This window comes from Antrostomus carolinensis, unplaced genomic scaffold (assembly GCF_000700745.2).
Source record: "Antrostomus carolinensis isolate BGI_N321 unplaced genomic scaffold, ASM70074v2 scaffold27933, whole genome shotgun sequence".
Taxonomy (NCBI): domain Eukaryota; kingdom Metazoa; phylum Chordata; class Aves; order Caprimulgiformes; family Caprimulgidae; genus Antrostomus; species Antrostomus carolinensis.
Window position 1 is genome coordinate 486 of NW_010307692.1, and position 15,295 is coordinate 15,780.

The 15,295-nt window shown below is 41.1% G+C and overlaps 1 protein-coding gene across 1 annotated transcript; it reads left to right on the forward strand.

The window, feature by feature from the left end:
* The first annotated feature begins 250 nt into the window (after positions 1-250).
* Positions 251-14,679, forward strand: RPN2 (ribophorin II). The gene is made up of 15 exons (XM_010165528.2): positions 251-277; positions 1,127-1,222; positions 2,012-2,187; positions 3,064-3,139; positions 3,528-3,662; positions 5,640-5,816; positions 6,226-6,344; positions 6,743-6,848; positions 9,190-9,281; positions 10,189-10,303; positions 10,970-11,164; positions 11,662-11,748; positions 12,280-12,375; positions 13,560-13,635; positions 14,546-14,679. The coding sequence occupies exons 1-15, from the start codon at positions 251-253 to the stop codon at positions 14,677-14,679; spliced, it is 1,707 nt and encodes a 568-aa protein (XP_010163830.2).
* The last annotated feature ends 616 nt before the right edge of the window (positions 14,680-15,295 follow it).

Sequence of the window (15,295 nt, forward strand, 5' to 3'; positions counted from 1 at the left end):
GTAAACATCTTTGTTTTTCCTCACAAATTCAGCTAGTTCAGTGCTTCTAAACCATTCAGACTCAGTTTCTCTTGGAGCGTTGTGCGTTTGCACCACAAACTCTTAACAGTGAGGCTGCTGAAGGTGTTGTGGTTCACCACACTGCACACCTTGCTGTGTTCAGTTACTGGTTGTCTGTGGGCTGGGCTAGGAATTGCTGCATTTGTTTATGTCCGTGTGGCTCAGTTTTTTAATAGTTCCTAATTTGGCAATGACAATACAGCCTTTGCTTCTGCAGGTAAACTGTTGTGATTTATTTGTTCCTTGAGGTTTGTGATGAGACTTTTTTTTCTGGACAGCGTAGCTCTTCATGAGGTGAGACTATTTAAAAGGTAGAAATAGTAAAAATAATAGTTAGGCATAACACTTGAACACATGTCAGTATTCCTAGGCACTTGTAACATTAAACTCCTGTCCTGCTTGTAAAGACCTGTTCTCCTCATACATAACTCACTGGTCTTTGAGTATGAGCAGTTCTTAGTTATTTTCTGGTTAAAGTGGAATCTTAATGATCCATCTGTCTAATTAACAGTTAATAATAAACTGGCTATAGATTAATGAGCATTCTCATTGCTTGCCTTCATCCTGTAGCTGTTTACGTTTCTTTCTGTATGCTTTGAAACTCTATATTCTGCATCCATTAATGATTGTGTGGGATAAACAGCTGGGAAGGAAGCTCACCCACAGAATTTCTGCTCATCTGTTCTCTATCCTGGGAGATTTTCCCTATTAAATGTCCACATGGGACTTTACTTTTGATAGGGTTTATAATTATACTCAATTTAAATTTGAATTCTGGTTGCAGTTGAAAATCTATTATGAAGAATCTATTATGAAAAATCATGTGAAAATCATTTCTTTCTTTTAGTAGAAACCACCTTTGTTTCCGTGCAGCACTTAGCAGAGTAGGATCTGGGGGGGTCTGGGCTCTGCTGCATCACAGATATTACTACGGATTTCATTTGCCTTTTTTCAGTATAAAAACACACAGCAGTGTACATGGAATTGTCTTAGAGTATCATTTAAATCTCCTCACAGTGGCTTAAATCCAGACTGTTGCAGTAAGTTAACTTCTCTTTCTTCACAGGCTGCGTGCAGTTTCATCAAATCCCACGTGGACTCCAGCAGTGTTGATTCCCTCTTCTATGCTGCACAGTCCATCCACATTCTGTCTGGCTGTGAGGTGGGTTTGGAGCCCTGAGCTCTGAAAACAGCTGTCACCAAGGAGGGACTTACTCTGATCTCTTTCTTAGTTTTATTGTATGTGTAATTTCTACTTTAACTTTCTTTTAGTGGGTTGTACTCTGTTGTGTCTTAGGTAAATAACACATGGAGTGTCTGGGAGTACTCTGTACAAGGTAAAGTAATCCAGAGTCATTTTGAGGGAATGTTTCTTGTTTAAATGTTGGTGGCTAAGAAAAAAGGAGACAGCCCATTTTAATAGAATTCACAGCAGCTGTGTCAATTAAAAACTCTTTGGGCAGATGATAAACTGTCTGTATGTAAACCCTGTGTTCAAAACCAGCAGTGATACAAATGCAGCCCACTCTTGTTGAAGTGTGGGGGGTTGTCCAAGCCCCATTTTCCATCAGTACCACCGACTGCTGCACGGTGATGTGGTGCCAGGTGAAAGGCAGTTGCAGGTTACCAGGATAAATCTGAATTGTGGATTATCCTGACTAATTGATATTAGGAAGAAGTTTTTCACTGTGAGGGTGGTCAGATGCTGGAACAGGTTGCCCAAGGAAGTTGTAGATGCCCCATCCCTGGAAGTGTTGAAGGCCAGGCTGGATGAGGCTTTGAGCAACCTGGTCTAGTGGAAGGTGTCCCTGCTGATGGCAGGGGGGTTGGGACTGGAGGAGCTTTAAGGTCCCTTCCAATCCAAACCATTCTATGATTCTATGATTGATAGTTGACAGAATGCCTCGTTTTCTCAAGTGTCAATCAACATGTTCCCTGTGTTCTTCCTTAGGTTACCATTTCAAATGACACCAGGGAGCTGCTGCTTGCAGCTGTCAGTGAGGATTCCTCCATCACCCAGATCTTCCACGCCGTTGGGGCCCTGAGTAGCTTTGGCCTTCCTTTAGCATCTCAGGATGCACTTAGTGCTCTTACTGCTCGTCTTAGCAAAGAAGAAAATGTGCTGGCGTAAGTCTTTCAGATGGAAATGATTCACTGTTGCGTGTTTCTCCTCTAGGCTCTTGGATTTTGGAGTGAAGGGTATTTTAACAGTTAATTTTTGTAATACAGGTGTAGTAGAGTGGTTGTTTGTCCAGTTTGTTTTGATGTGTTTGTCCAGTTTGTTATTGTCCCTCTCAGGGAATGAAAAAAACAGTTTTGGGCTATTTTCTGTGTGATTTTGCAAATGAGCTTATGTATTCACTTTAGTTCAAGAATACTGATCAGTAAAGAGGACACATCCCAAAGAAGCCCCATCTTTTAAAAAGATTTACAACAATTTTTTGACTTAAAACCCAGCCATGGTCCCAAGTCATTTACAGCTGCAATAGGCTTGCTGCTCTTCTTCAGCCCCGTTGTTTGTAGGTTGGGATGCCTGTACTGTGAGGTGGAAAAAAATGTGCCACTAAGCAGAGGGAATCTTGGCATTTGTCACCAAAGAATTAAGTATTTTTACTGTGAAAGAAGAGAATAGAGATTTCCTTAAAAGCTAGGGAAGAAAGGGAAACTGGAAAACTTGCTTTGTTGATAAAAAAAAATGGATTCCTGGAAGCCTCAGTAGCAAGTCTGGGGATCTGTGCTGTGCAGGGATCAAAGTCTGATTTCTTCTCTGCCTTTGAATCTGAGTTTACAGCAGCACTGATGCAGCTAAAGTGGCATTCCCTAATTAATTCTAAGTTTCCACTCAATCACTTCAGCTTCATTGCCTTGAGTTAACCAAATGCAGAAACAGCTGGTTTACACTTCATTCAGAATAGAAACTGTAGTTGCTTTGATTTGAACGATTTTTGTCTTTTAAGGAAGGAAAATCATACAATGGTTTGGTTTTGTTTGTTCTTGTTTAAGAACCATCCAGGCTTTGGAGACGGCATCTTACTTGTCCCAGCAGGCAGATCTAAGTGGCATTGTTGAGGAGATAGAGGTAGGAACACGCTATGCTCTCTAATTATTCAGGAATTTATCAGACCTCTGTAATACTAAAAGATGTAATAATGTGAAACACAAAATGGTGAAAAACCAATCTGGCTAATTCCTTGCCTGCATGATGTGGGTTGGCTTGGCTCTTCCTTTCAAGCCAGTGTTTCTTCTGGAGTTCTAACTGTTTCACAGTGGGCTGAGACACAAAGTCATCACTTTTAAATAGAGTTAAATCCCCTAAAAGCTCAAGGTTTCTTTTTCTTCCTGTTTCTAAATGGCTGTTACAAATTACTTCAGTGATCCCATACAGATACTCTTGATTCCTGGTGTAACAGTTACCTTCTGTGGACCTAGTAGGATGCTATTTAAATGTTAATAACTCTTTCTATCAGGATCTTGTTGCTCGCCTGGATGACTTGGGTGGAGTTTATCTGCAGTTTGAAGAAGGAATTGAGACTACTGCACTATTTGTTGCTGCTGCCTATAAGCTGTCGGACCATGTGGGTACAGAGCCAGCAATGAAGGAGGTCTGTATCTGCCTCCTCCTCCCTCGTGCACTGTAGCTCACAAAGGATCTGCTCTCAGAGGGAATTCTGAGTAAAAGAATGTAGGAGGAAATTCCACCTTCAAGATCACACGCTGAATTTGGTTTGGTTGTGGTTTTTTTTTTACTTTTTCAAATGTACAGAAGGAAATTGCCAGTGAGGCTTAGTTTTTCTTTGTTTATTGAGACAAGCTGTTGAAAAAAACCCCCTCTTGTTTCAGAGTTTGTTCTGATATTTCACACTTGTCTAGCTCTTTACAGCGTTTCAAAGTGTTTTGCAGATGTTATTTACCTGTGAGGAAATGCAGGCACCCTAGTTCAGAGTGCCCAGAAGGGAGATGGCATCAGTACAATGTGCCTACAGAAATCCAGATGGAAAAACTTGTCTAAATTGAAAGACTGTTGGAAATTCTTTTTGAGCTTAATTAAGGTAGAAATCATTACTGCAAGCTATCCACTTAGTATTTTTTTTTTTTCCACAACAAGTTAACTGAGGTAGATGTACTTTTGATTGAGAATGGCAGCTCCCTGAAGCACAAGCCAAAGTGGCAGGGTTGAGACAGAAGCCAGTGTAAGACATCTGAGTTCATTCCTGGCTCTCTTCCATGCTGCTGCCAAACAGACTAATGCAAAGTAATTTTGATGTCACTTTTGAGGTGGTGATTCTGCTACACACAATTCAAACTGTCAGCGTCCAAATGATGTTTAAAAAAAAAAGACCAATTAAGGAAAATTGTTTAGTATTGTTTCAGAATTGTGCTGTCAGAGTGCTTTTGTTTGGGCTTAAAACTTTATCTCTTGTGAATGGTGAGAGTGGCTCCAGAATGCCACAAAACTCTTTACAAATTAACATGTAGTATTTGAAAAAATAGCTCCTCCCTTCCCTTCCCCCCCTAATTTAAATAAGTGTCAGTTGCTGATTAAGATCTGGACCTGTGCCATGCCCTGCATATAAAAGAAAGCCACTGCAGGATTTGTGCTATGCAGGAGGTCAGTAGCATCTCTCTGGATGCTTTCTCTAGTTATACCATGTACATTGGTGCTCATTAATACAAGTAAGAGAGTGAAAATTTTGAGATGCAGCGGATTTCATTTAAAAGTGTTCTTTTTAGGTTGATAAATTGTAGGCCTGTTGCTTTATTTGAGATTGTCTTTGATTATTCTCATTTCTGATTAGAATTTAGCCCACAGTCCTTTGGTTGGATCAAAGTACAGGTAACCAAACCAGCTGTTTTCCAGACTAGCAGGGAGTAATGGAAGAATCTGGGTAATATGACATACCCTGCAGAGTGTGGCTCAGGTACACTCACCCTACAAAGTCAGACTGCAAATCCAGCTGGGGGATGCAGTCCCACTCCTACTTTGGAGAGACCAAATTAGCTTTGGCACATCCCAGAGACAGAACTGGCTCAGTGCTCCCAGTGGTACTGCTTTAATCCTCTTAGCTTGAGGACACTGCTAGGCCTAAGGGGGATAAGCCTGTATGGGCCTGGACTGACTCTTTCCAGAGCTATTAGGATGCTCTGCATCATCTCTCTGTGGCCTTCCCAGCTTGGCTAGTAGCCAGGATGTCTAGCCTAGTCCTTCTCCACTGTTATGAAGACAGTTGTACGGCTTCTGGAGCCAAATTGTCTTTTTGCAGCTGCATGCAGCCCGGGTAGTTGAGCTGATGACATCTTTCATTCTGAAACACATAGTTTGAAGAGGTAGATCCACATCCTGGTTTTGCAAGTTTTCAGCACAATTACAGCAGTTGTGGTTGGAACCTCCAGCCAAGAATAAGAATGCTAATGTGATGTTCAAAAGGTAGCTAATTTGGGGTTACCTCATAACTTGAGTTATTTTTAAAGCAAATGAGAAATTAAACAGTCTTTGTGAATTATGTTTTTATTAATAACACTATACTGAGCCAGTGTGCAGTGTTGTGGTAAGCTGCTGTGATGTGCTTTTCCTCTTTCAGGATCAAATCATCCAGCTGATGAATGCAATTTTTAGCAAGAAGAACTTTGAGACACTCTCAGAGGCCTTCAGCGTTGCCTGTGCCGTGGGTTCCTTATCCCAGAACCGCTACCACTTGCCTGTCATTATTGTCCCCGATGGGCCTGCAGCTGTGTCTCATCAGCAGCCCGTGCTCAGGGTGAGTCCTTAACTCCAGATCTTAACTCATCTCTTGGCTCAGTTTTTAGTGTTATAGGTGTGGGCTGACTGAATGTGTAAGGTGATGTCTTTCATTTTTAGCTCCAGGACTCTGGTTCCAGTAGGTCTGGGGGGTTTTAGTGCTTTTGTGAAGGGATTCTCAGGGACCTCTGCTTACCCAGGGATTAGCAGACGCTGCCTCAAGAAGACCCTGTGTGGAAGTCAGCTCTGCTGATTGCAAACTTTGGCTTTCCCAGTTGTGTTAGAAAGAATTAGATGAATCTGGGATGCTGGGTGGGGGAATTAGGTGAGTCTGGGTGTATAACGCAGGGGGGTGGTGAGCCATCTGTGCTCCTGCATTCCTTCTGGAACAGCAGATTTCACCAAAATCCTTGGTTTTTCTCTTGTAGCTACAAGTGACCAATGTTATGTCCCAGCCACTGACTCAAGCTTCTGTAAAGCTTGACTATGCCAAGTCTGCATCTAGCAAAGCCACTGTCCTTCAACAGACAGCATTTGTTCTGTCAGGGTAAGAATATAATCTTATTTTTACATTTTGTTGGGTAAACAGGGTTATTTAAATAGTGTTGGACTCATTTTCCTTATGTGTTCTCCTGCCAGAGAGATGTTTGTAGGATGGAAGACTCAAATGCTGTAGTTGTGTTTTGTGGGTAACAGATGACTGAGCGCGTTTGGTCGTGATGGTGAATTTCTGTTGCTTTTTCTTCTGATGGAGAGTGGGGAATTGCAGTGTTGTGCAGACTTCAGAGGAACTTTGAAGAATTATTTTCCTGCTGTACTTAGCAATGTTACTTTTGTGCTGTTTAATCTAGCATAGCTAGAGACTTCTTGGTAGCAAAATATTCCCTATTTGTAGGCTGCTGTTAGTGTCACAGAGGATACTTAACAACTTGTTTTTTTTGTTAGAGATGTCTTTGAGCTGAACTTCATGAATGTGAAACCTGCAAGCGGATATTACGATTTCTCTATCAGTGTTGATGGAGACAAGCGATTTATTGCTAACAAAGTTGAGGTGGGTATGCTTTTTGATAGCGTTTTAATTCTGCCTATTCACTGAAACAGCTTTTTATTTCTACCCATTAAGTTGTTGCCAGTTGTATGGCATTTTTATTGCATATGCATAGGATTTTGACTCAGGTTTATGATCAAAATAGATTTGTGTAAATTTCAAAGCTGAGTTTTCACTTAGATGCTGATCTGACAGCAAAGGCCAGCAGTGGAAGTGTTTATATCACAGTCCAAAGTAGCTATGCAGAAACACTTACTAAGAATGTTAATTCTTCAGAGCATTCAAGATTTGAGGTTGTAAATCTCAAGGCTTGGCTAGCAGTTGTTTGGTGTATAGAAGCTGAGCATTTGTTATTGTCCCTTTGTGTAAGCTCTGGGGCCCTAGAAGAGAGTCAAGCGGGTCTTTTGGCATCTCCTAACTGTGTATATGGAGATACTTTTGTAGTTGAGAAACACTGACCAAAACAAATGCAAATGAAGTCTTCATTTCGTGCAGACAGACCCACTTTTTGGTGACAAAAGCTGTTATACCACACCTTTCTGAAGAAAAGTTTTGTATAAACACTTGGAGTTTTACTTTCCTGAAGTTTGTTACAGTGAGAAGAATGTGACCTCTGTGACTGTTCATAGTCACCTCGGTGTCAGCAGCCGAGAATGCTCTTGGCCAGTGATGTCTACTGCCAGCGTTAGCTTTTGCCCTCAATCACCTGTTTAAGGAAAAGATTAGCTTTTGAAGTCTTACAACACAGTCAGCTTGGAGTAGAGGAAGACATTTATTTACAACTGCTGACCTTTACTCGGTGGATCAAAGTGATGTTGTCACTGTAGTAGTAATGGCACTTAGGGGTGTCAGAACGGGATGGATTGGTCCCGCTTCAGCGGGCGCTGGCACACAGAGGCAGTGCTGGGAATGCATTAACGCTGGGGTGGCTTTGTCTGAACCTCTTCTAATAAGACACATTGTTATGGGGGAGGACTGCTGGGGGAGCTGCTTTTTTTTTTTTTTTTCCTTAATGTTATTAGCATTAATTGTCCTTAATGCACCATCGTTTTGACAGTAATGAGCTCAACCAGTGGGTTATTACTCCAGGCAGAGACTGCATTTCCTGGCATTAAAATATTTGAGAGATGTTTGTGTACTGTTCAGTTGGAGGGGTTGTGTGCAGCAGCTCTGAGTTGCCTTCATGTAACTTTTTTAAATGAATATTTCATTAGTCCATCTTTCTTTGCTCCCATCTTGGAACAAACTAAGGCTTTACTAAAGTTAGCCTGGATAATCTGTGTGTTAATGGATCCATTGTCAAGGGTGACCTCTATCTTAAACTACACTTTTTGTTGTAAAGGAACTGCCAAGATTGTTGTGTTTGAAGTCTGACCTGAATAGTTTGGTTTATGTTTTTAGATATTTTTCCCACTGGTTTTCTGTGAATTATTTTTCAGGGTGAGGGTGTGGGGCTGGTTCACATGAGCAAACCTGTATTAACAAATTGTAGTCTATGTTGAAAAATATCTTGGCAATGAAACTTTAATTCTCCAGGGGAGCATTTGTAAGCTGTGAGAACAAATGGGTTAATTAAAAACTACAGACTGCAGTAACTGCTTATGTTTGAGAGAAGGATTGAAATCGGTCAAACCCACCGAGGTTCACTGCCTGGATGGTCTGTGGTTTGGGACTGGGGAGAGGGCAGGAAGTAATTTCTCTGCTCAGGGTTTATACTGCACTTAGCACAAAGGAGGGTGATAAATGGCAGGGCCTTGTTGGCTGCCCTGCACTGAGTGATAAATGCTGTGACTCCAAAAGCAGGCTGGCTGAACAAAGTGCAGGTATTGGCTTTTGCCTGCTGGTAATAAAATCAGCAGAAACCTGTTAGGCTTTAGGAGCCCACAAAGGCATAGCTGGCTGCTGTCCAGAGACCTCTCTCATCTCAGATTGCTATCCAGTAAGCAGAAGTACATATGCACATGCAGCTTTAAGTTGTATCGTGTATGATGTAATCTTTAATAGCTACTTTCTGCTAGTTTAAAAGGAAAACTAGTTGGATCTGGATAGTTGGACTATTTGATTAAAAACAGTTCTCCAAAAGGCAGCTAGCTCCAGCACAACTGAGAAGCTGGTGTCTCCAGAGCTGGCTGAAGGGAATAGGTTAGGGTTAGTGACTGATGCAGGAGCTTTGCCAGAAGGTAAATTATTGTAGATCCTTCTGTTCAGGTTGGGTTCTGTCTTTGGCTTAGTGTAAGACCCTCTCTGGAAAAGGGGAGAGAAGAGCTAAAGCTTCTGCAGTGAACTTGAGCATAATTAGTATATGTAGAGTGCTCTGAGTAATTTTCTGTTGTGTTTGTTGCAGCTGAAAGTGAAAGTTTCCACGGAAGTTGGGATTACTAATGTAGATCTTTCTACTGTGGATAAAGATCAGAGCATTGCGCCAAAAACAACCAGGTAAAGTGATGCTGTGTATGTGATCCGTTAAGGGGCAGCTCTGGCTGCAGACTGGAGGTCTTCTGAGTTCTATCTACTTCAGCTAAACCAGAGGAATCTTGTATTGGAATAACTAGGGAGTTACACCCATGCTGTTTCTCTTAATCCTATGAGTTCATTGGGAGAATGCTTATTATTTTTATAGGTGTTTTTCCTTAATGCTGAAATAAGTACTAAGAGAAGCTAGGCAACCAGAATCTTCTGTTCCTTTGTTGGCACCTCACCATAGCAAGTTAAGAGTTGTGTTATTGTTTGTAGTGTTCTTGGGCTTTGGTAGAGATGCTCTAAGGCAACACGTACACTGTGCTTAGGGGGATGTGGTGGTACCATTGCTATGTGTACTTCAACTTAATGCAGTTTTTTGTGGCTTTTTTTAACTTACACCAGTTAAACTGTAATGCATGATATTTAGTTTAGGTTGCACAACCTCTCTGAGGCCCCTGTGTGTGTGTGTGTGTGTTGATACAGCCTTCCTCTGCTGAAGTTTTGAGTGCCTGTTTTTTCTATTCTGCTGCCATCACACCTTTGATTGTAGCATATCCTTGGCTAAGTGGGATGTGAGGTGTAGTATTAGCAAAACCTTCTTCTGGTGTTCCTTTGAACCTTAAAACAAACAACTGTTTTACTTGAAAATGGGCAAGCTATATAGCTCACAAAAATCATGCTAAAAAATTCCATTGATTTATTTTCATTAAATTTATGGTATAGAAGACAGACATATTAATTTGCCTGACATCTTGATAAAAAAGCTCATCTATGCTGAGTGCACTGCAGTACTGCTGGACAGGCTTGCACGCCTCAGTTTCTTTGAACACCAAACCTTCTCTTGGAAGATTGTTTCAGTTCTGTTTGGTTTTTTTCCTCCTAGGGTAGCTTACCCAGCCAAAGCCAAGGGCTCGTTCACTGCTGACAGCCATCAGAATTTTGCTTTATCCTTCCAGCTGATAGATGTGAACAGTGGAGCTGAACTCATCCCTCACCAGGTTAGGACAAACTTCTGTCATTACAGTATAACTGAGATGTTCCATCTTGAAGCATCCGAGGTGACAGTTGCTCTTTAAAAGATTTGATAGATTTTTGAGAAGCCTTGTATTTCTGATAGGAACTGTGAAAGATCACTGATCTGGCTAGATGGGAAGTGGATTCAGTTCATTTGTTTGGACTCTGTGTTAGTGAAGCCTCTTCTAGCTCTGGTATTTTGTCTTATTTAACTAAATGAGCACAGGTAGTCTGTGAAGCAAGCTTTCATTGAAAGCAGGCTTCTGATTTTTTTAGTATAGGTTGTTTGCTGAAAAAGTCCTTGGATTTAGTCTTTCTTTAAAATTTGTTTTTTTCTGTATAAAATAAGGAAAAAATCTCCATACATGCTTAGATCCCTGTTGTGTGCTGTTGCACATACCCTCTCAAGCAGCATTCAATACATTGCCCTGTACCCCAAGTGGGCCTCTGTTCGTCCTGTGTTAATGTAGTTACTCAAGAGTCATTGAACTTTGCTGATTTGCGGGGATCTGGACACCCCAGCTCCCAGTTTATACTCCAGCTTTTGTTAATTTTGTCCTTTTTGATTTGGGAATAAATCTCTCTCGTTTTTTTGACATCTGTAAATGCACTACAAGATATTCCAGTAATGTTACAATCTTTCCTTTCAGACTTTTGTCCGACTTCACAACCAAAAGACTGGCCAGGAGGTCGTGTTTGTTGCAGAACCAGATAGCAAGAACGTATACAAGTTTGAACTGGATACCTCTGAAAGAAAGACTGAATTTGACTCTGCCTCTGGTACCTACACTCTTTACTTGATAATTGGAGATGCCACTCTCGACAATCCAATCCTGTGGAATGTGGTATGTAGCTGGGAGCGTGTCCATGTGGTTTTGAGATTGCTGGCAGTCGAACAGGAGGGCATGGTACAGGCTTGGGAAAAAAAAAGCTCAGATGTCTTTGTCCTTTGTAGGGAAGCAGAATCCTTGTGCCCATTTATGAACTCTGAGCCTTGCTGTTCATTTTAATTTTTTAAGTAAGCATCAAAGTGAGACTGAAATATTCATCATGTGGTGGAACAGAAACTTCAGAATGTTTATGGGTTTGATTGTAATTTCACAGCAAGTACTTGAAGTTTTGGCCTTTCTGTGCTTGCTATGCTGGAAATAATCCCAACTTAGTGTACTGCCTCTGTTTAGGAGGAATTGCTTCTTAAAAAAATCTGGTGGCTTTCTCTTAGTTTCCATCAGGTAAATCGTAGATTGACAAATAAGGAAGTAGCCACAGTAATGGAATAGGTTTTATAAAACTTTTAATATGTTAAGATCAAACTTCATGAAGCTGCACAATTTCATTTCAGGCTGATGTTGTGATTAAATTCCCAGAAGAGGATGTGCCATCCACAGTCCAGTCCAAGAACCTCTTTGTTCCCAAACCTGAAATCCAGGTACAGTAAAAAACAAAAATTATGTGTGAAGATGGGGGGCTAATTCTACTAATATTATCTGTTCTCATCATAATTAATTTTTGAAAAGTCATCTCTCATTTAAAAAAAATTAATACTGTTTAAATAATGTAATTAAAGGAAGACCAGAGTTACTGCTTAATGGAAAGGTATTTGTTGCAGTCTTCTGGCATATGAATAAATAAACTGTGTCCCCAACCTGCGAGAGAGCAACTGGTGTCACTGGGAAGATTCAAACATGAAAATCTGACTAGGTAGGCACCACAGAAAGCTCTCTGCCTCTGAAGATTTCTCTTGCTTTGCTCCAGCCATCTGTGCTGATGACAAGCAAACAGGTGTTTCTGTGAGTGCAAGGAAAAGTTACCTGTGCAAGAGGTGACACATGCAGAGATTGGAATGGACACTACTTTAAAGAGTCAGCCTTTGCCTTAAGAGGCATGCTTGTCCTCCAAAGGAATGTCTGGAAACAGCACCAGGGATTCCTGATGATCAGTTGGTTCTGTTTGTTTGCAGCACCTCTTCAGGGAACCTGAGAAGAGGCCTCCCACTGTGGTATCTAACACTTTCACAGCACTGGTTCTCTCCCCCCTGCTTCTGCTGCTCATTCTGGTGAGTGACCTGAGCCACAGAAGTAGAAATTTTTTTCCTGTTCAGTCCAAGGTCACTTAGGAGGTTGCCCAGCTAAACTTCTCATTAAAACCCATGGTTGATCATGACTAGCACAGCAGTGCTGCAGTTGCACCTAGCAAATGGCAGCGCAGAGCATTGGTCTGGTATTACCTCTTCCCTAAACCATTTGGTTTTTTGTTGGTTTTGTGGGTTTGTTGTTTTTTTGGTTTTTTTTTTAATTTATAGTCATAACAGAAAAACACTGCTGCCAAGTAGAAGTAAGTGGGGTGAGTTTCTTCAGTGTGCTTCAGTGGGCAAATTAAGTTATAACTAACATTAGACTTTCACAGGGAAAAAAAGAGTGATTCTGGCTCACACTTAATGTATCTATCACAACATCTGTGTTACTTAATCCTCTCAGATTGATTCCCACTTATGGACATAATTGGCATTTGTGTGTCTAGTTGAAACATCTACTGCTACTCACTGCATCATCACATCAGTGTTTGGAACTTAATGCAATACAAAATTTCATCTAGGCAAGTTAAATTATTCTTTATTTGGAGGATGAAACTGATCCCTTACTTGCTTGGCAGTGATTTCCCATTAGCTAGTCTCACTGAAAGCTGGTGTTCAGATAGTCGTGTCCACTGGTCTCTGGAGTTCACAATATACATGTTGATGACATTTTAATGAAAAATCTCATTGCTGCTGCTCCTGTTTTCCATCCTTTGTGCCTTTCTCTTTTGTACCCTAAAAACTGAAATCATTTTTATGAGCAAACATGTTGTATCTATAGCTCTTTTGCTGACTCCAAAACTAGAACTTTTTTTTTTTGTCCTTGTATTTAAAATTAATTCAGCTGGATAGAAATAGCAATGTTGTTTTTTCTGGAAAATGTGGATTTGGAGCAATGCCCTCTCCTCGGTTTAAGAAAGATAATTGAGGAACTGCCTTTGGCCAGTCAGAAGCAGCAGGAGAAATTTTCACTAAAGGAGCTCAACAAGTGCTGTCTAGCAAAATTGCTACTCTTTCCTCTTACAGTAAATAAGTGCTTCTGTAGAGAATACACTGTGTTCACTGGAGAACTTAAAGCAGACAGGGTTGAAAGATACTGAAGTTTAAAATAAAAGCTGGTGTTTACAAGGCTGTTGTAACTTATGTTGTGTTTCTTTTCCTTTCAGTGGATAAAGATAGGTGCCAACATCTCCAACTTCAGCTTTGCTCCCAGCACCATTGTTTTTCACATAGGACATGCTGGTAAGTGTCAGAGGCTTTCTGCTTTGTTTGACCTTCTCACCTGGGAGTTACTGATGAGAGCCCTGGTAGTTAATGGGTTTGTGGTCTATTAACTATAATGACATAATAGCATAACATTTGTGCTGTTGTTTTCATCTGCCTTCCTGCTTTTCATGATTGTTAATATGGTGATAAACCTGTTTTGGCCATCAGCTTATAACAGCGGTCATTATCCAGGCTCCTCTCACACACCATTTATCTGTACTTAATAGAACTTATTTCCAGTGGTCACACTTCCTTTATTGCGTGTTTATCCTTTGTAAGCAGGGAATTTCTGTGGGGATTGAAACCTGCAGGACTGCTATCTACATCTTTTCTTTAAAGCTCTTGTAGTGAAAGCTACTCTTGTTCTTTGGCTGGACTATTATTTTTTTCCCCATCAATTTTATTGTGCCCTTGGTTGTGCAGTTATTTACTGTCTTGACAGAACGTCAAAAACATAGCAAGTTAGGAGAACACTGGATTTACTGTTTCCCAAATGACAGTGTGTTGCTTAATCCAAACCAGTTTCCTTGAAAGCTTTATATATAAAGCTGTAAGCTCCTACAAATGTGCAAATGTTAATATCCTCTGTTGGAATCCAGAGTATCCTCCTCCTTTTAATAGCCCTTAATGTCTAAAATACATCTGTAATTCTGCCACGAGAGAGCTGGTTTCAAGCCATCAGGGTCACATTTTTTTCCAGTACAGAGACCCAGACACTGCCTTCTCCTGGCAATAACGTTTAGTTTTAGATCTGCCATTTCAGAACTTCTGAGATGAGACAGAAACCCAATGCTCAGACCTGGCAGTACAATGTAACGCTTATTCCGAGGATAACAAATGGTTGGTCTTTGAAATGCAATTTCAGGCTTTGTCTTTTTTTCCACAGCAATGTTGGGACTCATGTATGTCTACTGGACTCAACTCAACATGTTCCAGACTCTGAAGTACTTGGCCATTTTGGGTGGCATCACATTCCTGGCAGGCAACAGGATGCTGGCTCAGAAAGCAGTAAAACGGTAAGCCAGGGTGGATGCGTTGGTTGGAGCTGCTTTTAAAAATCAGTGGGAAGGAGATCACACTTGATGCTGTTGTGTGTCAGTAACTGATACAGTAATGAGCTTTTGGTTCTTGGATCTCATGTGTGGGGATGGGCTGCTCAGTCCCACTTTCATTCCCACTGACAAGGGCAATGAGCTGCTCTCTCTGAGATACAGCAAACTGCTCCTCCAGAGAGAATGCTCCATGTGGGCACTTGCTGAAGCAATCAGGCAATCACAGAATCACAGGGGTTGGAAGGGACCTCTGGAGATCATCTAGTCCAACCCCTCTGCCAAAGCAGGGCTACCTTCCTGAAACAATCCTCATCAGCTATTCTCTGAATCCTCATAGCCACAGAGAAAGCAAAGAGTGGAAGTGTGGGCACTTTGACATGGGGAAACCCACATTTGGTGAGACACATTCGCTGGCAACACAGGTTTTACTACATGATATATTAAACTTAGAATATTGTTAGATAATGAAAGCTGCTATCAATGCAGAAGAGGCCCAATTCATCTGTAACTGAGCTTTTGAGGTAAGTTTTAAGAGGAGGAATTGAGAGTTCTTTCTCTTTCTCGATTCCGTGGGTGGTGGTGCA